At 45.0% G+C, this 27,879-nt stretch overlaps 1 protein-coding gene across 4 annotated transcripts in view; it reads right to left on the bottom strand.

Moving 5' to 3' along the window:
• Positions 1-595: 595 nt before the first annotated feature.
• The window catches only part of PRIM2 (DNA primase subunit 2), a 232,504-nt gene continuing 205,220 nt past the window's right edge, over positions 596-27,879 (bottom strand). For all 4 annotated transcript variants that reach the window (XM_088455935.1, XM_088455934.1, XM_088455932.1 and 1 more), the window contains one exon: positions 596-1,007. In XM_088455935.1, the coding sequence (XP_088312061.1) occupies positions 783-1,007 (225 nt within the window). In that variant the 3' untranslated portion in view covers positions 596-782. The remainder of the gene's footprint in view (positions 1,008-27,879) is intronic.

The following is a 27,879-nucleotide window of genomic DNA, read 5'->3' on the forward strand; positions in this document are numbered from 1 at the left end:
CCTTTCTATCTTTGCTCACTAATCCATTGCATTTTGATTTGGGAAGAGTGACATTATGTGAGAGTTTGGCATCGATAAGAAACATTCTGATGAAGAGCTCATTCATGTGCAAGCACTCGAGGAAGACCAATTAAACACTTCACAAACCAATCCTGGGCCCCGTTATGCGCTAATCTGCTGCAAAGTTATCTACTTTTTTGTTCCACTTATACATTTGAACAGACATTTTCTAAGATGGAGCACATTAAAAATTAAAGGAAGGAAACCACCCTGCAGAATTGCATTGTGTTTGTTCCAGGCCTAGACCAGTTTTTCTAAAATTGGTGGAAAATCTGTTAACTTACAAGTCATATTATATTAGTTGTTTTTTTTAAAGCTGGTTATAGTTTATCTTATATGCATAATGTCTGTTAATATGTTATTATAAAGTGGTGTCTCTTTCTGTGATTAAATGTATATAGTGTATCGTGATTAAAGGTAATGTGCGGCCCTTGAAGTGCAGGTTGCCCATCACTGTCATATACTATCCATGCCAAACCCTGGGTTTTATATGCATATTGAAACACAACATGCAAACTAACAAATACAAGGCACATCTTTATTTTTTCAATGTATGAAATACATATTCAACTGAATGGTAGCTTGTAATACTTTTATTCAGCAATACGTAATAGCAAAACATCACATAAAATAAATGATCATCATCATTGGATGAGTGTATATATAGGAAGCAATATAGGCGGCACTCCCAGGACTCTCCAAAAAGTAAGCATAATGGAGATTCAGTCGCCATTGAAACATTGTTCCAGAACATCCATTTCTTCGGATTCTGTGTTGGTGATTTGTGAACCTGAGGATGAAGCAGTAGTTGTCTGGGTTGCAGAGTTAGCTGGAGAGCTTTCCACTAGTGTCTGCTCTTTCTTAATATCTCGGCCACCAGTAAGCAGTTTCTGACTTTCAGCAAAGTACTGATTTGGGTGATTCAATGAGAACCCACAATCATCAACCTGTATGAAAAGATTACCAAAATAACATTGTTAGTGACTATACTAGTGCTAGTTTGTAAATGTATGAAATAGACTTTTACATTCAAGAATAATGTCATGACTGTTAAGTAACACTATAATGCAACTGTTCAAATGCAATAAAACATTTTTTATTATATATACATATATATATACACACACACACACACACTTAGCTGCCCATACAATACATTATTAAATAAGACAAATTCTGCAATGATAAATATGTGAGAGATTAACTTTTAGATTTGGTTTGTGTTTTGATAATAAAAAAGTGGTTAGAAAATGTATCTGAGTTTCATGAAATACTAGGCTTTAGTAGAATTTTTATTTAATGAAGAAGCTTGTTAGGGCTATATATGCCTAATTGAACAAAAATAAACATGCTGCTACTCAAAGATTTTTTTCTTCTTTATAGTACATAGATACCAAATGTTTGTATGTGCTAGAAATGTTTGCTTACAGTTGTATTACACAACAGATTTGTCATTTCATGACCAGGCCAGTTTTCAGGCTTTTGCAATGTCATTATCACTGAAGAGTGCACTTTTGTTTGAATACCGTGTATACATTTCCAATGTTTTTTTTTAGGGACAGACAGGACTTTTTCAGTTGTGTGTATGTAGTGTGTGTGTGTGTGTGTGTGTGGGTGTGTATATATATATATATATATATATATATATATACATATATACATATATACATACATACACACATTTATATATACTTTTTTAATAAGCTATATGAGGAACAATTAAACATTTTGTAATACATAGATTCTAATTTATTTTACTCAAAATTAAATATAGCCCCAAAATTAAATTTATTTTATTACCATTATGGGCACTTCAAATATAAGTGTATTCAAAATATAAGTTAGGAAAATTATATTTTTAAATTAGTTTTTTATGTAATCATTTTTTATTAATTGTAAAAGGACATGTTATTTATGCGCTGATGGCACTGAAGGCCTAAGAGTGAGGTAAATAGGTTAATAAAATGTACTGACTATTTGTTACTAACATCATTAACCACTCAAAAGGTAAATTGTGATTTAATCCTAGAAACACAATATCTGTTCTCCCCTAAATTCACAGGAACAATGAGAGTCATATTATAAAAGACTGCACGCAAAATATAGCTTCATGAAATATATTTTTTATTCTCATTAACACTGAAATGAGCTTACAGTACACAGCACTTGGGTCATGTTTCGTTGTTACCAAATCACCTCAGATGAAGGGAAACATTTTGCCACTTTTCTACCCCTAGGTTCTTGGGTTTGTAATGAGCATTGATGAGTCAGTCAGTCAGGACATTGTACAGGGCAAGGAAACATTTTTAGCCATCTTCACCTGCTTAGGAGTCAAATTTCAAAAAATCCCTACGTCAAGGTCCACGAATTTTGTTGGGCCTTGATGAGTCAATATATATATATATATATATATATATATATATATATACACACACATACACGAACACACACATTCCAGTGGCGTCACAAGGGGGGTGCGGCCCCGGGTGTCACCCAGCGAGGGGTGGCACCAAGATGCAGACTCCCCCTCAGTGGCAGGAGCCGGGTGCTGCACTGTAGTATTCAGTGTGCAGTGCTCGGCTCATAACATTGTGAGGGAGCCGGCACTGCAACCACAACTCAGTCCGCACCTCCCCTCCTGCACCCCCCTACCAGTAAAACTTAAAGAACGGGAACACGGGGGTTCATGCAGCAAGGCTACGCCCCCTTCCCATGATGCCACGCCCCATTCCACGAGGCCATCCCTCCCTGCTCCGGGTGACACCACGGGGAGGGACGCCACTGATACCCACACACACACACATATATATATATATATATATGTGTGTGTGTGTGTGTGTGTGTGTAAGTGTCCCTGTAGACGGGGGTTCAGTCTCCAAAACGTCTGCAATAAAGGAATTTTATATACTTGGATGACAAGACTGCTGAGTGCCACCTGGTTTTTACACACACACATAATATGTACAGTATATATATATATATATATATATATATATATATACACACATACATATATACATACATATACACACACACACATATATATATATATATAAAATTTTATTTATATAGCGCTTTTCTACTAAAGGACTCAAAGTGCTTTACATTTGCCTTTACAATACAATACACAAAATAAGCTTAAACAAGGGACATTAGTGAAATGTTTGGGTGAATAGGTGAGTCTTGAGTCTATTTTTGACGGATTCTAGAATGGAGGCCTCTCGAACTGTGCGGGGAAGTGAGTTCCATAAGGTTGGAGCCCCAAAAGTGAAAGCTCGACCCCCAGACAAATTCCAGGGAGATTCTAGGTACTGTTAATAGCCCTTCGTCAATGGATCGCAGTACTCGTGTGGGACGGTACGGAATCAGAAGCTGCTTTAGGTACCTTGTGCCATGCTCATGTAGGGCTTTGTAAGTTAGTAATCCAATCTTGAAAACAATTCGCCATCTGACAGGCAGCCAGTGAAGGGAGTAGAGAATGGGTGTTATGTGGCTGGAACGGGGCTGGTTGGCTAATAGCCTGGCAGCTGCGTTTTGTACCATCTGCAAGCGGTGCAATTCTTTTGCTGGAAGTCCAAGGTAGAGGGTGTTGCAGTAGTCTAGGCGTGATGATATAAATGCATGTATGACTTTAGGCAGATCTTCTGAGGGAATTAAGTGCTTGATTCTGGCAATGTTCCTCAGATGAAAGAATGAGGATTTGATTGTGGCTGATACCTGATGTTTAAGTAAGTCCTGTTGGTTGGCTATGCTGTAGCCCTGACTTGTGACCTATCATAAGGACCTCTGCTTTATCAGGGTTCAGTTGCAGCCAACTGGCACTCATCCACTCCTGAAGCTCAGCTAGGCAGCCATTTAGGGTTGTGATGGGGTCCTTTGTACCTGGAGCAAAGGACAGGTACAGTTGTGTATCATCTGCATATCAGTGGTAGACAAGGCCATGACGTCTGATTATTTCACCAAATGGTAGCATGTATACTGCAAAAAGCATTGGAGATAGTATAGAACCCTGTGGGACACTGCATGGAAGTGGCACTGGTGATGAATAGTTTACTCCAGAAGAAACTCTCTGTGACCTGCCGGTCAGAAATTATTTGAACCAGCTAAGGACTGTGCCATCCAGTCCACAGAAATATTTTGGGCGCTCAATTAGAATCCTGTGGTCCACAGTATCAAATGCTGTTGAAAGATACAGAAGGATTAAGATTGAACAATCACCTTTGTGTCTTGTGATCAGAAGATCATTAAGCACACATACCAGAGCTGTTTCAGTGCTATGTCTTCTCCTGAATCCTGACTGGAATGGATCATAAATATCATGGGTAGACAGGCATGGGTAGGCATTGCCATTACTTTCTCAATGACCTTTCCTAGAAAAGGAAGGTTTGATACTGGTCTATACTATAGTTGGTCATGCAGTCGGGGTCTAAATTAGGATTTTTTAAGAAGTGGTCTAACAATTGCTTCCTTTAGTGGTTCTGGAAAAATGCCTGTTTGCAAAGAGCATTGAACTATTTTTGCAATTACAGGGCCAATCATGTCCATACACCCTAAGAGAAACAGTTGAGGCAGGGTCCAGATCACAGGTGGTGGGTCGTAACATTCTGATAATGGATGTAAAAGACATTGCCAAAATTATGTCAAAGCTGTTCGAGGGAGACAGGTGGCTTACCTTTGCAGGCTTGGTAGTTTTGCAATCCTTTGATGGCACTGTGGGGATTCCAGCCCGGATGGAGGATACTTTATCTGCAAAGAATTTTGCAAACTCATTGCATCTGGACTGGGAGAGGGTTTCATCAAGCTGCAGGCATGCTGGTTTGCAAAGCATCTCCACTGTACGGAAAAGCTGAGCTGGCCTATTGTTTGCTGCCTTGATCTCATTTGAAAGGAACTCTGTTTTCTTTTTAAACTCTTTTTATTGAGCAAATCACATGAAAATAATACATTCCAACTTTCAAAGATAAATTAGAGCACATAATATGCTTTTATAATAGGAACTGTAATATTTCAAAACAATAATATAGTAATACAATTCTCAATAATAGAAATTAGAAAATATAGAAGCAAGAAAAATATCTTGCAGCAACGGTGTGGCAACCAGTTTAAAAGTAAAAAAGAGATAGAGAGAAAAAGGGAAAAAAAACCTTAAGAAAAACAAGGGAAAATAAGAGGAGAAATGGATGGGTGGAATCTATGTAAGATAACTCTCTTTCAATCTAAATATAATAGAAAAAAATAAAATGTAAATGTTGAATGGAGAGGAAATGTTTTGGTATGTCAGCCAAGGGGACCATATTTTATCAAAACATTTTGATGTATTACGTAATAAAGCGGTCATGTATTCCATCTTGTATACATACCAGATACGTGATAATATTGCCTGCATTAGAGAAGGATGAGAGTTTTTCCAATCCGCTGCAATTTGGCAGGTCATAGCAGATACTATATGTCGGAATAACTTATTCTGATATCGGGATAGAGAGGGCAGATTTAAGGGAAGTAGAAAATGCTGAGGATCAGAGGGAATCGTGATCTCGAAGAGGCGCGAGAGGAGATAGACAACCTCCTGCCATATACTGGCTATTTTGGGACAAGTGCACCAGATGTGCAAAAAATTGCCCTCGCCACCACAACCTCTCCAGCATCTATCCGAAGCATCGGGAAACATTACTTGTAGCCGCGATGGCACATAATACCATCGATATAGCAATTTATAAATATTTTCCTTGATTTTGACGCAAATAGAACTGGCGGCAGCGTTGTCCCAAATCTCCGTCCAATCCTCAGCATCTATAGAGTGCCCCAAATCTCGTTCCCACGCCAATTCATGAGAATCCCGATTGGAACTTACTTCTTCCCTTAATAAGGAGTAAATAGTAGAAATAAGACCCCTAGTGGAGGGTCGTCAACAACATATAGACTCAAAAGAAGTCAAAGGTCTGCTAATCAGAATCAAGCTAATTTTGGAATGGAAGGGAACTCTGTTTTCTTACGGGTGATTGTTGATTGATATTTTCTAATATGTTTGATTAGTGTTAACTTATCCTTTATCAGGTTAGTCTTCCTCCATCGTCTTTCAAGTCTACGCCCCCTTTTCTTGAGTTCACTATTGTCAAACCAAGGGGTGTGGTATGCCGGGTCGTATACACACAGGGGCGATAATATCCATTGCAGCTGTCACATCTCTGTTATAGTAATGGACAGAGAACAAGAATCTTCACAGGCCCGCATTACCGCAGAAAGATCCAGGTTTGCTGCAGAGCCTGGGGAGTCATGCCCCTCCTTGGACGATACCTTGTCAACTCCATGGGTAAAGTTCTATTTTGAGGGGTTGCAACTGAGAAGTGAATTGAGTGGTGGTCTGACCACGTGACTGGGTTTATATTTAGGTCAGAGACTTCTAATCCAATCTGGAAGACAAGATCAAGAGTGTGAGCACTTATATGAGTAGCCGAAGGAATGACTTGTGTGAGGCCCAGAGCATTCATTGTGCACAGGAAATTTTGGCCAAGGTGAGAGAGCTCATCATCAACCCATGTATTGAAATCCCCAAGGATCAGCCATCTTTGATGCTCCAGAACTAGTCCAGCAACAATATCTACAAATACTTGTAGAAATATCTTTCCATCTCCAGGGGGGCGGTAAATGAGAAGTACTCTGAATCCTAAGTCTGTAGAACTCTGAGCAGCAATGCACTCAAATGAGTGAGTCATTTCCATTGGGTGGACCCTAAGTTTAAGTTCTTTTTTAAAGCAGATTGCCACTCCCCCTCCCATGCGGTTAAGTCTTGGGTTGTGAATGACATAGTAATTTGTTGGAACTGCAGCTTCCAAAATAGGATTTGCATTTTCGTCTAGCCAAGTCTCTGTAATACAGGCAAGATTTGAAGATTCAATAAGGTCAGCAATTGTAGCAGTCTTGTGTCTTATAGATCTGGCATTACAAAGGATGGACCTGATTGGGCATACCAGAGGGCCTGTAGTTTTCTTTATATTGAGTGTGGGGGCTCTGGGGATGTCAGTCACAGAGCGAGAGTTTACAGGTCTGTTCTTCCAAGCACAGGGCCGTTTGATAGGTACCACTTCTATTTGTCTCCTATATGAAACTGGTGAGCCTGAAGGCAAGGAACTTACGTGGTTACAGCGTATAAGAGACTTTCGTCCTCGCTTCCCACGACTGCCCCTTGAGTTTTTTTGAAAATGCCAAGGGATTTAAGAATGGAAGTCTGTGCTGGATCAATAGGAACTGCTGCTCGTGGTGGGTGGAGTGAAACCATAAAGCTGGAGGTGTAAAAGTACATTGGGTCATCGATGAGAGAGCATGAATTGCATTAGATGATGAGAGAAGATCAAGCAGTTTTTATTTTTCTGTTTTCTCAACTCTGTGTGTGATCCAGAAGTTATAATGGGATTCATGAGCAGTCTAATTTCATTTGGCTATTTCTATGTCCAGTTGCTTCTCTCTTGTACAAAATGTATATTTTGAACAAGGAGCATCTAAATAAGCTAACTTGTCTTTTCAGTTGATGATTTAGTCATACTTAAAAATTATTCCATGGCAAAGCAGGCTTGTGGAAAAGTGTTAGAAGCTATTTCTATTGTATAGGTGTGAAAATCCCAGTGTGAGACTCCTTTTGAAGTGGATATTCTGTGCAAGGGTAAAGATAACATGTCTCCAGGAAAAGGAAAAAAAAAATGGGATCCTGTGTTTTAAAATGACCAAACCTCGGGATTTCAGAGACTGGGGATACTGTATTTTAGATTATTAATGCAAGAAATCAGTTATTTGCTGAGAAGACAACAGAGGTGAATGATGTCTTAGGGGGGAGCTGGAGCCAAAGATAATTTGTATTCCACAGTACCTTGCTCTGGGGTGTCCACTGCAGAGGTAATGCCATTCTGAGTTCTATTGGAGAAGGTATAGGTTTCAATCCAATGCAATGTGAATCTCAGTGCAGGAATGCAATCCGTTGATTTTGGAGACATGTCCTTGTAGTGCAATACAAGTTAAAGGTAAGTCCTTGGATATTTCTTGTGCTTCTGAGGTCACTTTTGTAGAATTTAAGCTGTTTTATGGAGATGTTCAGGAGCATGTAAAATGTGAGGCAGCCATCTTGGGCACCTTTTTTTCAGTGTGTATATATATATATATATATATATATATATTTATATACATATATATATATATTTATATACATATACACACACATATATATACACACATACACACACACACACAATACTGTGCAAAAGTTTTAGGCAGGTGTGGGAAAATATGCTGCAAAGTGAGAATGCTTTCAAAAATAGTGTTAATAGTTTCATTTATTTTTATCAATTAACAAAATGCATAGCTAAAGAACAGAATAGAAGTCTAAATCCAATCAATATTTTGTGTGACCACCCTTTGCCTTCAAAACAGCATAAATTCTTCTAGGTACACTCACAGAGTCAGGGATTATGTAGGATTATAGTCAGTTATATGAAAAACCAATCATACCAAACAGGCTATAATGATCATCATTTTCATACGTAAACTGAAACACAGTCATTAACTGAAACAAAAACAGCTGTGTAGGTGGTTTCAATCTGGGCGAGGAAGAGCCAACTCTGCTACAAAAGTGAGGTTGTGGAAGACCGTTTCATGTCACAGGTCATACACCGTGGCAAGACAGAGCACAGCAACAAGACACAAGATAGTTATACTGCATGAGCAAGGTCTCTCCCAGGCAAAGATTTCAAAGCAGACTGGGGTTTCAAGCTGTGCTGTTCAAGCTCTTTTGAAGCAGCACAAAGAAACAGGCAATGTTGAGGACCCGTAGACGCAGTGGTCGGCCAAGGAAACAGTGCATCAGATGAAAGACACAGGCTTACTTCACTTCAAAATCGGAAGATGTCTAGCAGTGCCATCAGCTCAGAACTGGCAGAAGCCAGTGGGACCCAGGTACACCCATCTACTGTTCGGAGAAGTCTGCCCAGAAGTGATCTTCATGGAAGAATTGCAGCCAATAAGCCATACCTTCTACATGAAAACAAGGCCAAGCGACTCAACTATGCACGAAAACATAGGAACTAGGGTCAAGAAAAATGGCAGCAGATGCTGTGAACTGATGAGTCAAAATTTTTAATATTTGGCTTTAATAGAAGGCAGTTTGTTCGCCAATGGCTGGAGAGCGATACAATAATGAGTGTCTGCAGGCAACAGTGAAGCATGGTGGAGGCTCCTTCCAAGTTTGGGGCTGCATTTCAACAAATGGAGATGAGGATTTGGTCAGGATTAATGGTGTCGTCAATGCTGAGAAATACAGGCAGGTTACTTATCCATCATGCAATACCATCAGGGAGGCGTCTGATTTCCAGATTTATTCTGCAGGAGGACAACGACCCCAAACATACAGCCAATGTCATTAAGAACTATCTTCAACGTAAAGAAGATCAAGGAGTCCTGGAAGTGATGATATGACCCCACAGAGCCCTGAGCTCATTATTGAGTCTGACTGGGATTAAACGAGACAGAAGGATTTGAGCAAGCCCACATCCACAGAAGATCCGTGGTTGTAGACTGCTGCTACTTGTGTGTTGTGTTCATTTCAAGTCCCTGAGTGCCGCAGTTATATGGGGTGTTTTATTTATTTATATATATATATATATATATATATATATATATATATATATATATATTAGGGGTGTGCACCGGCCACTTTTCGTGTTTTGTGTTTTGGTTTTGGATCTGGATCTTTCTTCGTGTTTTGGATCTGGATTGGTTTTGCCAAAACCACCCTTCCGTGTTTTGGGTTCTGGGTTTTGTGTTTTGGATCTGTATTTTTTTTAAAAAAAGCATAAAAACAGCTAAAATCACAGAATTTGTAGGTTTTTCTGCTCCTATGCTATTATTAACCTCAATAACCTTAATTTCCACTCATTTCCAGTCTATTCTGAACACCTCACACCTCACAATAGTGTTTTTATGTCCAAAACGTTGCACCGAGGTAGCTGGATGACTATGCTAAGCGACACGAGTGGGCGGCACAAACACGTGACCCATCTAGGCGTGAAACTGCAGTGGCAGACAGGATGGCAGTTTGAAAAACTAGGCCCCAAACTGTACATAATGCAAAGAAAAAAAAGAGGTGCAAGATGGAATTGTCCTTGGGCCCTCCCACCCACCCTTATGTTGTATAAACAGGACATGCACACTTTAACAAACCAATCATTTCAGCGCCAGGGTCTGCCACACAACTGTGGCTGAAATGATTGGTTCGTTTGGGCCCCCACAAAACAAGCTGGCAATTAATGTGTCCCTGCACAAACTGGCTCTATGGAGGCAAGATGTCATCCTCATCCTCCTCATCCACCGATTCCTCACCCTCTTCAGTGTGTACATCCTCATCCTCACAAAGTATTAACTCGTCCCCACTTGAATCCACCACCACAGGTCCCTCTGTACCTTCTGGAGGCTGGTCTCCCTGGAAGAGCTGATAATTCATTTTGATGAACATCATCTTCTCCACATTCTGTGGAAGCAACCTCCTACGCCTTTCGCTGACAAGGTTCCCAGCTGCACTAAACACTCTTTCGGAGTACACACTGGAGGGGGGGCAACTCAGGTAAAATAGAGCCAGTTTGTACAGGGGCCTCCAAATTGCCTCTTTTTCCTGCCAGTACAGGTATGGACTGTCTGCCATGCCTACTTGGATGCTGTCACCGATGTAATCCTCCACCATTCTGTCAATGGTGACAGTATCATATGCAGTGACAGTAGACATGTCAGAAATTGTTGCCAGGTCCTTCAGTCCGGACCAGATGTCCAAACTTGGTCCTGCCTGCCCTGCATCACCGCCAGCGGGTTGCTTAGGATACCTAAGTTTTTTCCTGGCAGCCCCAGTTGCAGGAGAAAATGAAGAAGGAGCCGTTGACGTGTCACGTTCCGCTTCAGCCGACAGTGTGTTCACCAGCAGGTCTTTGCACCTCTGCAGGCTTGTGTCGGCCGGAAAGAGAGACACCACATAGGCTTTAAACCTAGGATCGAGCACGGTGGCCAAAACGTAGTGGTCTGATTTCAACAGATTGACCACCCTGGAATCCTGGCAAAGCGAATGAGGGGCTTCATCCACAAGTCCCACATGCCGAGCGGAATCGCTCCGTCTTAGCTCCTCCTTCACTTTCTCCAGCTGCTTCTGCAAAAGCCTGATGAGGGGAATGACCTGACTCAAGCTGGCAGTGTCTGAACTGACTTCACGTGTGGCAAGTTCGAAGGGCTGGAGAACCTTGCACAACACGGAAATCATTCTCCACTGCGCTTGAGTCAGGTGCATACCCCCTCCTTTGCCTATGTCATAGGTGGATGTATAGGCTTGTATGGCCTTTTGCTGCTCCTCCATCCTCTGAAGCATATAGAGGGTTGAGTTCCACCGCGTCACAACCTCTTGCTTCAGGTGATGGCGGGGCAGGTTCAAGAGTGTTTGCTGGCGCTCCAGTCTTCGGCACGCAGTCGCTGAATGGCGAAAGTGGCCAGAAATTTTTCGGGCCACCCAAAGCGTCTCCTGCACGCCCCTGTCGCTTTTCAGAAAATTCTGCACCACCAAGTTTATTGTGTGAGCAAAACATGGGACGTGCTGGAATTTGCCCAGATGTAATGCCCGCACAATATTGGTGGCGTTGTCAGATATCACAAATCCCCAGGAGAGTCTAAGTGGGGTAAGCCACTGGGCGATGATTTCCCTCAGTTTCTCTAAGAGGTTGTCGGCGGTGTGCCTCTTACTGAAACCGGTGATACACAGCGTAGCCTGCCTTGTAACGAGCTGGCATTTCTGAGATGCTGCTACTGGTGACGCTGCTGCTGTTGCTGCGTAAGGTGATACATCTACCCAGTGGGCTGTCACAGTCATATAGTCCTTAGTCTGCCCTGTTCCACTTGTCCACATGTCCGTGGTTAAGTGGACATTGTGTACAACGGCATTTATCAGGACACTGAGGACACTTTTTCTGACGTTTCTGTACAGTCTCGGTATCGCCTGCCTAGTGAAGTGGAATCTAGACGGGATTTGGAACCGGGGACACACTACCTCCATCAATTGTCTAAATCCCACTGCACTAATGGCGGATACCGGACGCACGTCTAACACCAACATAGCAGTCAAGGCCTCAGTTATACGTTTTGCTTCAGGATGACTGCTGTCGTACTTCATCCTCCTCGCTAAGGACTGTTGGAGGGTCAATTGTTTAGTAAAAGTAGTGGTGTTCCTACTTCCTCTCTGGGATGATGAACGACTCCCAGCAGCAGCAACAGCAGCAGCGGCAGCAGTAGGCGTAGCAATGCAGGATCCTCCGGAGGAATCCCGGATAGGAGAGTCAGTCATGCCAGTGACATGGCCTGCAGGACTACTTCCGATCCTAACTAAGGAGGAAATTGACGAGGAGGGAGTTGACGGTGTGGTTTGCAGGCGCTTGGATACAACAGGACAACGGGATTTAGGTGTCCCTGGACTGCTTACGGTCTTAGCCAAAGTTTCTGAACTTGACAGTAACTTTTTATGAACGCGCTGCAGGTGCCGTATAAGGGAGGATGTTCCTAGGTGGTTGACGTCCCTACCCCTACTTATTTCACCTTTACATATGGTACATATGGCAAGACAGTTGTTGTCCGGATTTGGATAGAAATATTGCCAGACCAAAGAGGTGGAATGTTTGGTCTTCTGCCCAGGCATGACCGTGATGGGCTTTTTCATCCCACGGACAACAACTGTCTCCCCCGGAGCCTGATTTAAACAAACCACATCACCATCAGAATCCTCCTCGCCAACTTCCTCCTCAGCGCCAGCTACACCAGTATCCTCATCCTGTTGTACTTCAACAGTGACATCTTCAATTTGCATATCAGCAAGTGGACTGTGGGTGCTCCTTTCAGCACTTGCAGGGGGCGTGCAAATGGTGGAAAGAGCCACCTCTTCCCGTCCAGTGCTGGGAAGGTCAGGCATCGCAACCACCACCACACTTGGACTCTCCTTGGGGATTTGTGATATCTTCTTAGAAAGCACAGTTCTTCGCTGTGCTTTTGCCAGCTTAACTCTTTTGATTTTTTTAGTGGGAGGAGGGCTTCCATCGTCATGTGAAGCTGAACCACTAGTCATGAACATACTAGGGATCGACCTTAGCCGTTCCTTGCCACTCCGTGTCGTAAATGGCATATTGGCAAGTTTACGTTTCTCTTCAGCTGATTTAAATGTCTTTTTCAAGGTCATTTTCCTGAACTTTGCCATTTGGGATTGTATGTGCCCTCTACTATGACATTGGGCATCGGCCTTGGCAGACGACGTTGATGGCATGTTATCGTCTATGTCATGACTAGTGGCAGCAGCTTCAGCACTAGGAGGAAGTGGTTCTTGATCTTTCTCTATTTTATTTTTATCGGAGAAAGTTTGGTCCTCCATTTATGTTATATCGATTTGATATATACGTGCGGCTAAACACAGAAAATAATTTTTTTTTGGGTTTGGACTGGAGTGTACTTTGTGGGTTACAGCACCCTTTAACGGTCAAGCCAGCTGGCCCTTTACTTATGACACAGGCGCACGCTTGGCACTACTTTGTTGATGCACGTGCGGCTACTGCGCACACAATTCACAAACACAGAAAATAATTTTTTTTTTGGTTTGGACTGGAGTGTACTTTGGGGGTTACAGCACCCTTAACGGTCAAGCCAGCCGGCCCTTTACTTATGACACAGGCGCACGCTTGGCACTACTTTGTTGATGCACGTGCGGCTACTGCGCACACAATTCACAAACACAGAAAATAATTTTTTTTTGGTTTGGACTGGAGTGTACTTTCGGGGGTTACAGCACCCTTTAACGGTCAAGCCAGCCGGCCCTTTACTTATGACACAGGCGCACGCTTGGCACTACTTTGTTGATGCACGTGCGGCTACTGCGCACACAATTCACAAACACAGAAAATAATTTTTTTTTTGGTTTGGACTGGAGTGTACTTTGGGGGTTACAGCACCCTTTAACGGTCAAGCCAGCCGGCCCTTTACTTATGACACAGGCGCACGCTTGGCACTACTTTGTTGATGCACGTGCGGCTACTGCGCACACAATTCACAAACACAGAAAATAATTTTTTTTTGGTTTGGACTGGAGTGTACTTTCGGGGGTTACAGCACCCTTAACGGTCAAGCCAGCCGGCCCTTTACTTATGACACAGGCGCACGCTTGGCACTACTTTGTTGATGCACGTGCGGCTACTGCGCACACAATTCACAAACACAGAAAATAATTTTTTTTTTGGTTTGGACTGGAGTGTACTTTCGGGGGTTACAGCACCCTTAACGGTCAAGCCAGCCGGCCCTTTACTTATGACACAGGTGCACGCTTGGCACTACTTTGTTGATGCACGTGCGGCTACTGCGCACACAATTCACAAACACAGAAAATAATTTTTTTTTTGGTTTGGACTGGAGTGTACTTTCGGGGGTTACAGCACCCTTAACGGTCAAGCCAGTCGGCCCTTTACTTATGACACAGGCGCACGCTTGGCACTACTTTGTTGATGCACGTGCGGCTACTGCGCACACAATTCACAAACACAGAAAATAATTTTTTTTTTGGTTTGGACTGGAGTGTACTTTCGGGGGTTACAGCACCCTTAACGGTCAAGCCAGCCGGCCCTTTACTTATGACACAGGCGCACGCTTGGCACTACTTTGTTGATGCACGTGCGGCTACTGCGCACACAATTCACAAACACAGAAAATAATTTTTTTTTGGTTTGGACTGGAGTGTACTTTCGGGGGTTACAGCACCCTTTAACGGTCAAGCCAGCCGGCCCTTTACTTATGACACAGGCGCACGCTTGGCACTACTTTGTTGATGCACGTGCGGCTACTGCGCACACAATTCACAAACACAGAAAATATATTATTTTTTTAGCACTTGGGGGGAGCACCCCTGATGGACAGAGCACCCCCTGGACAACACTACAGCACTCCTTTAGGACTGGGACACTGCACAGGACTTTGGAGTGGACACAGCCCCTATGGAGAACTGACTGCACAACACAGTCCAGCCAGCCCCTATGGACTTTGAAGTAGTGGACACAGCCCCTATTAACAGCAGCACAGCACAACACAGCCAGCCCCTATGGACTTTGAAGTAGTGGACAACAGCAGCACTACACTACACTACACAGCCCTAACTCCCACCCTCCCTCTTCACTGTCCACAGCCGAGTGAGAAAATGGCGCCGACGCGGGTACCTTATATAGGATCCAAAACCCGCGAGACTCGGAAGGCGGGATGATGACGTTTTGCCTCGATTTCAGATCCGAGTCAGGCGGGAAAAGTCGAGCCTGACTCGGATCGGACTCGGATCGGGGGGGCTCGGGGGGGTTCGGATTTCAGAAATCCGAACCCGCTCACCCCTAATATATATATACATACACATACATACAGTGGGGCAAAAAAGTATTTGGACAGCAACCTATTGTGCAAGTTGTTGCACTTTAAAAGATGAGAGAGGTCTGTAATTTCCATCATAGGTACACTTTAACTGTGAGAGAGAGACTCAGAACAAAAAATTCAATTGTATGATTTTTAAACAATTTATTTGTATATTCTTTCTGAAAAAAAATATTTGGACAATCAAAAAGTTTAACTCAATACTTTGTAAAATAAGAGATATGGTAAGAACTTACCCTTGTTATCTCTATTTCTACGAGGTCCATAGGGTTCCACAGGATACCTTGGGGTATAGGCGATGGCGGCAGACATCCAGGCACCACAGAGTTAAAAACTTCGCCATCCTCCCAGGATGCACTGGGGTCCCTCTCCTATACCCCGCCCCCAAGCCTCAGGCACTCAGTTTCGTCACAAGCCATAGGCCGGAGGAGAATAAAGAGAGAGAAGAAAGCCTGGAACACACAAGAATCACATTCTCACCAGAGGGAGACGGAAAAACCGGTGACCCGAACCACAGCCCATCTGCAGTACAGGTGCGACAGGGCGGGAGTCCTGTGGAACCCTATGGACCTCGTAGAAATAGAGATAACAAGGGTAAGTTCTTACCATATCTCTTATTCTCTACTTCAGGTTCCATAGGGTATCCACAGGATACCTTGGGGATGTCCCAAAGCAGTATCCTTCAAGGGTGGGGACGCTCCTGTGCTGAGAGGAGAATCCGTCGCCAGAAGGAAGCATCCTGAGAGGCGTAGGTATCAAAAGCATAATACCGTACGAAAGTATGGACAGATGACCACGTGGCCGCCTTGCAAAGCTGAACAGCTGAGGCGCCACATCGAGCTGCCCACGAAGGACCCACAGACCTAGTGGAATGAGCCTTAACAGAAGATGGAACAGGAAGGCCCTCGTGAGCAAAAGCTTCAGAGATAGCCAGTCGAATCCATCCTGCCAATGTTTGTTTAGTGGCAGGCCAACCTCTTTTATGGAAGCCATAAAGGACAAACATGACTTCCAATAGACAGAAGTGCGGTCCACATAGATTTTCAAGGCCCGCACCATATCCAAGGTGGCCTCACCAACCGAAAGGTCCGGTGAAGTAAACAATGGTACAATAATTTCCTCGTTGATATGGAAACTAGATACCACCTTTGGAAGAAACCCAGGACGAGTGCGCAGCACAGCCCTGTTTCTATGAAAAATTACAAATGGAGGTCTACATGAGAGAGCTCCCAATTCCGAAACCCTTCTGGCCGAAGCAATAGCCAGAAGGAATACAGTCTTAATGGTTAGCCATTTTAAATCCACTGAGCCCAGTGGTTCAAATGGCGGTCCTTGAAGAATCTTCAAGACAACCGGCAGATCCCATGGTGCCACAGGTGGAACAAAGGGAGGCAGAATAAGAAGCACCCTTTGCATAAAGGTGCGGACATCAGGAAGCATAGCAATCCTACGATGAAACCACACAAAGTGCAGACACCTGTACCTTCAGGGAAGCTAGGCAAAGACCCTGGTCTAAACCCACCTATAGGAAGGCCAGAACCCTGGACAATCTGAACACCTGAGGAGCATAACCTCTAGTGCGACACCACTGGAAGAAAGCCCGCCACACTCTACGGTAGATGTTGGCAGATGAAGGCTTCCGAGCTCTCAGCATAGTGTTGACCACCGAGCTGGAGAAACCTCTGGACCTCAAGAGGGCAGTCTCAATAGCCACGCCGTCAAAGACAGCAGACTCAGGTCCGGATGAAGGCAAGGACCCTGAGATAGCAGGTCCTGACGTTGAGGCAACAACAGCGGAGTGTCCACTGAGAGACTCTGAAGATCCGTGTACCAGTGCCACCTGGGCCACCCTGCAGCAATCAGCAGTAGCGTGCCGCCTTCTTGCTTGAATTTGCGTATCACTCGAGGAAGAAGGGAGAACGGAGGGAAGAGGTACGCATACTGGAAGGTCCACTTGACCGCCAGAGCGTCCACTAGAAAAGCTTTTGCGTCTCTTGTTCTTGACCCGAACATTGGCAGTTTGCTGTTGTATCGTGAGGCCATGAGATCTATCTCTGGAAGGCCCCACTTGTTCACCAGTAGCTGACACACCTCCTGGTGAAGAGACCACTCTCCTGGATGCACGTCTTGATGGCTGAGAAAGTCTGCTTCCCAGTCGAGAACTCCTGGTATGAACACTTCTGATATTGCGGTAAGATGCTTTTCCGCCCATACTAGAATGCGGGACACCTCTGTCAGAGCCGCCTGACTGCGAGTCCCTCCTTGGCGGTTTATGTATGCCACCGTGGTGGCGTTGTCCGACTGTACCTGCACAGGTTTTCCCTGCAGGACCTATCTTGCTTGCTGGAGAGCCTTGAATACTGCCCACAGTTCCAATATGTTTATTGGAAGAGCAGCTTCTACCGATGTCCACCTTCTCTGAAAGAAGTGTGGACCCATCACCGCTCCCCAGCCTCGGAGACTGGCATCCGTCGTCAGAAGGGCCCAGTCTGCATTCCAAAAGGGGCGCCCCTTGTTCAGGTGAGCCATCTGTAGCCATCAGGCCAGAGATAATCGCACCTCCGGGGAAAGCACCATAGTCTGTGGCTTTATCCTTTGGTGCGACCCATTCCATCCGGAGAGGATCAGCTTCTGCAGAGGTCTTGAGTGAAACTGGCCAAACTCCACCATGTCGAACATGGATACCATGGATCCCAGTAACCTCACTGCCGAGTGAATAGACACCCGGCGACTCTGCAGGCAAAGACGGACCTTTGCCTGTAATGCAGAGATCTTTTCTCCCGTCACCAAGATCCACTGATGTTGGGAATCCAACAGAGCTCCTAGATGGAGCATCCTCTGTGATGGTACCAGGGAGGAACAATTTATCAGCCAGCCAAGAGACTGCAATACAGAGACTGTTTCTCTGAGGACTCTGCCAGTAACAAGAGATCGTCCAGATAAGGTAACAGGCGGACTCCCTGCAACCGCAGGTGGGCTGCCATGGCGGCCATAACTTTGGTGAACACCCGAGGTGCTGTAGCCAGGCCGAAGGGCAGAGCCTGAAACTGGAAGTGGTCCTTGACCACTGCAAATCTGAGGAAGCACTGGTGTGCTGGGACAATAGGGATATGCAGGTAAGCATCCTGAATATCCAGCGACACCCTGAAATCCCCAGGTTCCATTGCTAAAATAATGGAACGCAGGGTCTCCATCCTGAACAGAGGAACCCTCAGAAATTTGTTAAGGGATTTGAGGTTGAGTATTGGCCGGTAGGACCCATTGGGTTTCTGCACCAGAAAAAGATTGGAGTAATACCCCAATCCCTTCTGAGACAAATGAACTGACACTATAACTCCATGCTGGAGCATAGAGTGCATTACCTTCTTGAGTTCCCGGGCCTTGTCCTGATTGGACAGAAGGCCCGTGGTGAAAAACCAGCTGGGAGGCCTCATGCGAAAGGAGAGGGCGTACCCCTGAGAGACCACTTCTCTGACCCATGTGTCTGAAGTGGTCAGACACCAGCTTTGGCGAATTTCAGAAGTCGGCCTCCCACTTTGAAGTCCACCAAAGAGAGGCCCGACCCGTCAGGCCGAAGGTTTGTCATCAGACTTGGGAGTGGGACGTCTGGTACTCCAAGCCTGCTTCCTGGGCTTTGCAGGTTTCTTGGCGGCAGTCCTCCTAGGAAAGGACTATACCCTGGGTCTGTTCTGCGTTCTGTAGGGCCGAAAGGATGAAGAACTGCTCCTGATGGGACAGTAGTGGAAGATAGGCGCTCAGACTTAGCTGCTGCCGAGGTAGCCACAATTTTGTCTAGATCAGGGCCAAACAGCACTTCTCCATTGAAGGGTAACCCCTCCAAACCCTTTTTGGAATCAGCATCCGCCTTCCAAGAATGCAGCCACAGGATACAATGTGCCGCCACTGCTGCCGAGGAGATCTTGGACGCCATGAGGCCCATATCTACAGCTGCCTCATTAATGTAGGTAGCCGAGTCACTTAAATTACCTACCAACTCCACCTGTTCAGGTGACGAGTCTGGGTCGAGGGATACCTCCAAGGTATCAGCCCAGTGCTCCATAGCTCTTGCCACACGGCCAAAGCCAGTCTGGACATGCAAGGGAATAAAACATTTTCAAACATATTTCTACCCTGTGATCCGTTGGATCCTTTAAGGAGGACATAGAGGGCATAGGCAACGTAGCACTCTTTATTAGACGTGTGAATCCACTTGTGGCGGGTTATCCCATTTTGCAAAATAATTATCTGCAAAAGGGTATGCTACCGCAAACCGTCTAGGGGGCTGGTAACGCTTACCCGGCGTTTTCCACGCCTCCTCTAAATGATCCACTAGCTGATCAGATAGGGGAAACACCGTAGCATCACTTTTAATATCCTTGAAAAAGGCATATTTTGATTTAGCTACAGGAGGAGCGTCATCCTCAATAACCAAGGCCGTGCGCACCGCACGTATGAGCCATCATCTGTCGTCACAGCATCCTGATCTTGATGAGGTTGCAGCTGACGCTTCTGCACCCGCACAGACGACTCGCCCTGTAACAGCTCTGATAGCTGTTGTACTGAGGTAGACAGTGAATTAGCCCACACAGGTTCATAGATGACCTGAGGGGGCGACAACGGGAAACTCTGAGGTACTATTAACTGTTTAGGAAACCCCTGCATAGGGGACGCACCATAGACTGCTGTGAGACCCCCATCTGGGGACACGCAGAGGTTGTTGTTGTTAACTGGCCCACCAGGATAGTAAGTGCCGTAGCAAAACAAGCTCATGGTAGCTCCTGCACAGGTGTAGTGGCAGAAGTCGGCCGTGCCAACCGCAGACACGCCTTACATAATCCATCAGAGTTACCATCTCCCTCTGCCAATGGTACCTTGCATACAGTACACTTAGGCGGAATGGGGAAATCGTGCTCACTGTCAGACATACTGAGTGTGTGACCCGGAGCTGTATGTGACCACCGCACTTCACAACAAGTTGTATAGTGAGGTATAAATCTCCCTTGCAATACCGCACCGCAAGGGCTTGTTAGCAGAGAAGAAAGCAACAGGGAAAATAGCTGGCAGTATGTGAAAGTGAAAGTAACAGACAGCAGCACTAGCCCAAAGTCACATACAATGCAGAATATTGAAAACCCTGCAGTATCTGCGCTTCATCAACTAACCAGACCTCAGCCTGGTAGGAAACAGTGCTGCATACACTGACCTTGCACCGGAGAGGTATGCAGGGGGACCCAGACCACGATGCCCGCGTTAACAGCTTCCAGCAGCGTTTGCCACATGTATTAAAATGGCCACCGAGGAGCAGAGGGAGGGTTGGTCCGGGGGCGGAGCGCAAGCAGATGCCTAACCACCTTGTGGAGAGGCCGTGTACAGCGGGGGAGGCGCTGGCTGCTTAGCAGGGAAAGCGCGCTCCCCTGGCATGCATTTAACCCCTGGGACGCTGGACATTTACTGATTCTGTCCAGTCCTCAGTCCCAGGGGGTAGTGGAAAGCGCAGGGATCAGTAGCCTGGTTCCACACTGCAGCCAGTCCCCAGGGAGCCCCTTGCCTGGGGACTAAGGACTGTGCTATTCGGCTGGGACCCACCGCGGGACCTTGCCGTTTACCTGAACCCCCGTAAATCCGGCCACAGTCCGGGCAACCGGGGCCACGGCTAGCTGTGACCCCAGTCACCCACCAGCATCGCCGGATCAGAACCGACGTTCTGGTACCAGCGGGGTGTAGGAGCGACGACATGGACGTCAGTACAGACTGTCCATGTTGTCTGCTCGTTAGATGTGCAGCCACAGCTGCATTGAAGAACTTCAGGGGCCGTGCAGACCCCCACTCTGCACGGTGCATCCGACTTCGGCCAGGCACCGACGAAAACTGAGTGCCTGAGGCTTGGGGTATAGGAGAGGGACCCCAGCGCATCCTGGGAGGATGGAGAAGTTTTTAACTCTGTGGTGCCTGGATGTCTGCCGCCATCGCCTATACCCCAAGGTATCCTGTGGATACCCTATGGAACCTGAAGTAGAAAGTAACCTCGGTTGGCAATTACAGAGGTCAAACGTTTCCTGTAGTTCTTGACCAGGTTTGCACACACTGCAGCAGGTATTTTGGCCCACTCTTCAATGCAGATCTTCTCTAGATGTGTCATGTTTTGGGGCTGTTGCCGGGAAACACAGACTTTCAACTCCATCCACAGATTTTCTATTGGGTTGAGTTATAGAGACTGGCTAGGCCAATCCAGGACCTTGAAATGCTTCTTACGGAGCCACTCCTTAGTTATCCAGGCGGTGTGTATGGGGTCATTGTCATGCTGGAAGATCCAGCCACATTGCATCTTCAATGCTCTTACTGAGGGAAGGAGGTTTTTCCCCAAAATGTCACAATACACGGCCCCATTCATCCTCTCCGTAATACGGATCAGTCGTCCTGTCCCCTTAGCAGAAAAACATCCCCAAAGCATGTTTCCACCCCCATGCTTCACAGTGGGTATGGTGTTTTTGGGATGCCACTCATCATTCTTCTCCCTCCAAACACGGCGAGTGGAGTTTACACCAAAAAGTTCTGACATTCTCCCAATCCTCCTCTGGATCATCCAGATGGTCATGGGCAAACTTTAAACTGGCCTGGGCATGTGCTGGCTTATGCAGGGGGACCTTTCGGACGCTGCAGGATTTGAATCTATGACGACATAGTGTGTTACTCATGGTAACCTTTGTGACTGTGGTCCCAGCTCTCTTGAGGTCATTGACCAGGTCCCCCCGTGTAGTTCTGGGCTGATCCCTCACCGTTCTCAAGATCATTGATACCCCACGAGGTGAGATCTTGCATGGAGCCCCTGGTCGAGGAAGATTGTCAGTGATCTTGTATTTCCTCCATTTTTTAATAATTGCGCCAACAGTTGATCTCTTCTCACCAAGCTGCTTGCCTATTGTCGAGTAGCTCATCCCAGCCTTGTGCAGGTCTACAATTTTGTCCCTGGTGTCCTTAGACAGCTCTCTGGTCTTGGCCATGGTGGAGAGGTTGCACCTGACTTTTTGAGGGTGAGGACAGTGACAGGTCTTTTATGCAGTTAACCAGTTCAAACAGGTGCCATTAATACAGGTAACGAGTGGAGGATAGATGAGCTTCCTAAAGAAGAAGTAACAGGTCTGTGAAAGCCAGAATTCTTGCTGGTTGGTAAGTGTCCAAATATTTATTTTCCGCAAGAATATACAAATAAATTGTTTAAAATTCATACAATGTGATTTCCAGAAATTTTTGTTCTGACTCTGTCTCTCACAGTTAAAGTGTACCTATGATGGAAATTACAGCCCTATCTCATCTTTTAAGGTGCAACAACTTGCACAATCGGTGGCTATCCAAATACTTTTTTGCCCCAGTGTGTGTGTGTGTATATGTATGTATGTATGTATGTATGTATGTATGTATATGTGTATGTATGTATATGTGTGTGTGTGTATATATATATATATATATATATAATATATATATATATCCCAGCTTGGCATGATGATACCATAGCAATGCAAGTGGTTAGGCTTCCAGGGTGATGGATATTGATATCATCATTGGAGTTTATTCCAAATGGCTGAGTATCACCTTCTGCACAGAATCTTACAGAATTACATTATCGTAATTAGGAGTTCAGGAACTGTATAGTTTTCCAACATTATCTAAAATTGCATATAGTAGATGGGCATTATCAGGTTAACATAGGAAGCATTTATAAACTTATTTCAAGATAAGATCACCAAATTTTGCTCAACTCTGGTTGGCTTGCACTTTTTACAGTATATGACAATTTAAATTGGTGCTGGTGAAAGAGACCTAATCATACAATAATATGTTTATAAGCAGGAGTTTCTGGACTTTAAAGGATGTGCACATGCTGATTTTTTCGGTCCAATGCTTTCGATAAGCACAAAAAAGGTTAATGCGTACCACCTTGTTGAAGTTAGTGAACCCCATCTCTTCTCTTTTTGAAAAACTAAGCAAGCTCGTAACCATCTTCGCTCTATGAAAGGCAATCACGGGATCTTTTTTTCAAACCCGGGATTACAAAAATGGGACGGGACTGGCTTCCCTACTTAGTTCTAATGATTTATCATTTTGAACTACAGAGTAGGCACATATATTCTAAACATAACTACATTGAAAGCAAATATATATTATATAAAAAGATAATATACATATAATTCTAGGTACATTATGAATTATTCGTCTACATCTTTAATACTGCCAACCAGCAATAACCAATAATTGCCAGCATGTATCATTTATACTAAAGTTTAATACATCTTGTTAATGATGCTGTCTTTCAAGTCTGCTAGGGATTCTACATTTTAGGAGTAGTGACCTTCTCATAAACATAAGTTTCAGGTTTCAGGCAAAGTAGAAGTGGTTTTGAGCAATTAATGCCCTGACTGTGGCACTTAAGAATTTCTTTTGGGTCTAATTAAGTGGTTGAGAAAAGCCAGCTGATGAGACGGTTCATGTTACTAATGTCACAATTCACAATGCTTTGTGGTTACCAGTATTAATGAACAGGATGAGTGGTCTTTAATTTTAGAGGGCACTTTTGTATTTCCTCTAACAATTCAAATGAGAAACAATTTGACACACTATTATAGTTTTGACCTTCTCATGGTCTTAAAATGAACATGTGATTTTTGACTGCTCAAGTATATTATTGATATTTTATTTGCATAAAACAGATTAGAATATTAGGGCCAAATGTAATAGGGTGAGAGTTTAGAAAATGTGACAGTTTAGCAATACAATGTAAGAGAGAACCTGCAAGCTCACATGTTTTTAGACTCAAAAAAGTCTCAAGATTGAAACTCTCATTCAGATGTTTTCCCATTTTGAAGATAAAACGCGACCAAAGTGAGAGTTTACTGCTAAACACTCACATTTTCTAAACTCTCACCCTATTACATTTGGCCCTTAAGAGTCCAAATGACAAAGAAAGAAGTAGGCTCATAAACCTTGAACAAAATATAACCTTTGTGTTTGTAACAGTCGGTTGAATGAAGAATTAGAAAGAAAATGAAACCAAGTGAATGCTGCATTTTAAACAGCATGAGGCCCGATCACCAAGGGTTTTTCATCAGTTTGACAAATTTAGCCAAAGAGTTGGTTATTCAGCAATTAGACCGGATGACCAACTCTGCCCATGTGAAGGCATCTTTAATTATAATTAATTATAAACTATTTCTGGCGGCAGCTGATAACTGTTGGCATTGCAGGCCAGCACATTATTGGCCCATTAATCCAACCCTTGTGTTTAAAAAATAAGTTATGGTATAACATACCTTAGTAAACTCTTTCATCGAGGTCCATAGGGTGCACAGGAACTACCTTGGGGTATGTAGTTTGAGTGTACCAATGCACCAAATAGCTACAGCTTTGAAGCTCCCAGCATGCATAGAGCCTCCTCCCTATATAACCGCGCCCCCAGCCATTCAGTTTGTAAACAAGCCTTACGTGCTGTCACCGTGTTCGGAACAGGGAGATCAGACTGCGTATACATGTGAGAAAAAGTCACACGTATCCTCAAAGCCAGAGAGTCTGCTAGTTAGCTGGCCATCCTCATTTATGAAAGCCATAAATTACAAAAAATGCCTGATTTCCTGATGGAGCTGGTACGATCCACGTAGATACGAAGAGCTCGAACCACATCCAGTGAAGCTTCACCTACAGAAAGGCCAGAAGACTGAAAGGCTGGGACTACAATTTTTTCATTTATATGAAACGGGATACCACCTTTGGAAGGTAACCCGCCCTTGTACGGAGGACAGCTCTATTCTGATGGAAAATAAAAAATGGAGAGCGACATGAAAGTGCTGCCAAATCAGAAACTCTGCGAGCTGAGGAGATAGCGAGGAGAAAAAAAGTCTTCACTGTCAACCATTTGAGGTCCACTGCATCTAAGGGTTCAAAGGGGGAAGCCTGCAGCACCCCGAGAACCAAGGATAATCTCATGGTGCCACCGGAGGGACAAACAGAGCTTGCAGACTGAGAACACCCTGAAAAAATGTTCTAACATCTGGCAATTCTGCGCTGGAACCAAACAGACAATGCAGAAACCTGAACTCTTAAGGTAGCCAGATGAAGACTTAAGTCTAGTCCAGCTTGAAGAAAAGCAAGAACTTGGGACATCCTGAAAACCCTTGGGTCATATTTTCTGTGGGAACACCAATGAAAAAATGAATGCCAAATCCTGTGATAGATGCGGGCTGAAGCAGGCTTCCTCGCCCTCAGCATCGTCCGGATCACAGAATTAAGAGAAACCTTTGGCCTTAAAGACGGAAGCCTCAAGAGCCATGACATCAAAGCCAGCCGAGGTAAATCCGGATATAGGCAGGGACCCTGCACCTGCACTAGCAAATCTGGCCGTAGAGGAAGTGGACTGTCTATGGATAGACATTTGAGATCAGTGAACCAATGTCTCCTGGGCCAGGCAGGAGCTAGTCGTGTAATCCTGCCGCTTTCCTGTCGACCCTTGGTAGGAGGGAGATTGGAGGAAACAGGTATGCCAACCTGAAGTCCCACCTTACTGCCAGCACGTCCACGAAGGTGGCTGAGGTGTTCCTTGTCCTGGACCCGTAGGTGGGGACCTTGTGACTGTGACACCATAAGGTCTACAACTGGTCGTCCCCACTTGTCCACCAGAAGCCGAAAGACCTTTCACCGCTCCCCATACTCACAGACTTGCATCCATGGTGAGGAGTACCCAATCTGGGACCTATAACAGGCGACCCTTGTTTAAATGGGTTGTCTGCAACCACCATGCAGGGGAGAGCCGAACTTCTGGTGAGATGCGGATCATCTGAGACTTTATCTGATGATACTGACCATCCCAATGAGACAGAATCCATTGTTGCAGGGACCTGGAGTGGAACACGGCATAAGCCACCATGTCGAAGGTGGATATCATGGAGCCCAGTACCTGCATTGCCAAGTGAACTGACACTTTCTGCTTGCACAGTAGACAGCGCACACAAGATTGTAGTGCCGCAATCTTGTCCATTGGTAGAAGAATCCTTTTCCCCAAGGAATCCAGCAGCGCCCGCAAGTGCACCATCTGCTGAGTTGGAGAAAGAGAAGACTTTTCCCAACTGATTATCCAGCCATGCTCTTGTAAGCAGACAATAGTAATTTGGAGGGGACGTTGTAACACCTCCTGAGATTGTGCCAATATCAGAAATCGTCCAAATATGGCAGTATCCTGATTCCTTGTTGTCTGAGATGAGCCGTAATGACCGCCATTATCTTGGTAAATACCCAAGTGGCTGTGGACAGAACGAAGAGTAGAGCCTGAAATTGGTAATGTTGCTGACAGACAGCAAATCTCAGTGGGATTGCGCAATAGGAACATACAGACACACTTCCTGTATGTCCAGGGAGACCATGAAATCTCTCGGCTCCATCGCCAGCATAACTGACCATAGTGTTTCCATACAAAACTTGGGCACATGGATGAACTTGTTGAGAAACCTCAGATTCAGAATAGGGCGATGTGACCCATTTGGTTTCTGAATAAAAAACAAAATTTGAATAATAATAACCCCTTCCCTGTTGTATCACAGGAATGGGGATTACAACTCCTGACCTCAGGAGGGCCCCAATAGCCTCCTGGAAGGCCAAGGCCCTCACCGGGTCTGAAGGAAGGGTTGCACCAACGAACCTCTAATGGGGATGCCTCAGGAATGTGAGGGCGTAACCCTGAGAGACCACCTCTCGAATCCAGACATCCGTAGTTGTTTGATGCCAGGCCAGAAAAAACTGAAGAACTCAGCCTCCAACCCTCAGACCACCCAGGGGGAGGCCCACCCCATCAGGCAACAGGCTTACCGTCCGGCTTAGAAGCTGGAAGTCTGGTTGACCAAGATTTCTTGGTCTGCAGTTTCTTGTGGGAATTACCCTGTCTAGAGGAAGACTGCCCCTTTGCCCTACTCTGTGGGCGAAAGGACCAAACTGACGACTGCCTATACCTAGGGGTAGTCGTAGATGGCAACCCAGCAGACTTAGATGTTGCCAGAGAAGACACTATGTCATCCAGTTCTGGCCCAAACAGTATTTTCCCAACAAAAGGCATAGATTCCAGAGCCTTCTTGTACCTTGTAACCGCTTTCCAGGTTCTTAGCCAAAGGGTTCTCCGGGCTGCAACCACAGTTGCCGACACCCTAGAAGCCAAGATACCCGCATCAATAACCACTTCCCCGACATACACAGCTACCTCTAGTGGACTGTCAGAGACAAGACAGCTGTTCTGGTAGCATCAGGCATGCTATCCTCCAGAGACATCGTCCACTCTTCCATAGCTTTGACTACCCAGGCCACAGCCATAGCTGGACTGGTAATAGCTCCAGA

This window comes from Taudactylus pleione, unplaced genomic scaffold (genome assembly GCF_031769625.1).
Source record: "Taudactylus pleione unplaced genomic scaffold, aTauple2 ptg000678l, whole genome shotgun sequence".
Taxonomy (NCBI): Eukaryota; Metazoa; Chordata; class Amphibia; order Anura; family Myobatrachidae; genus Taudactylus; species Taudactylus pleione.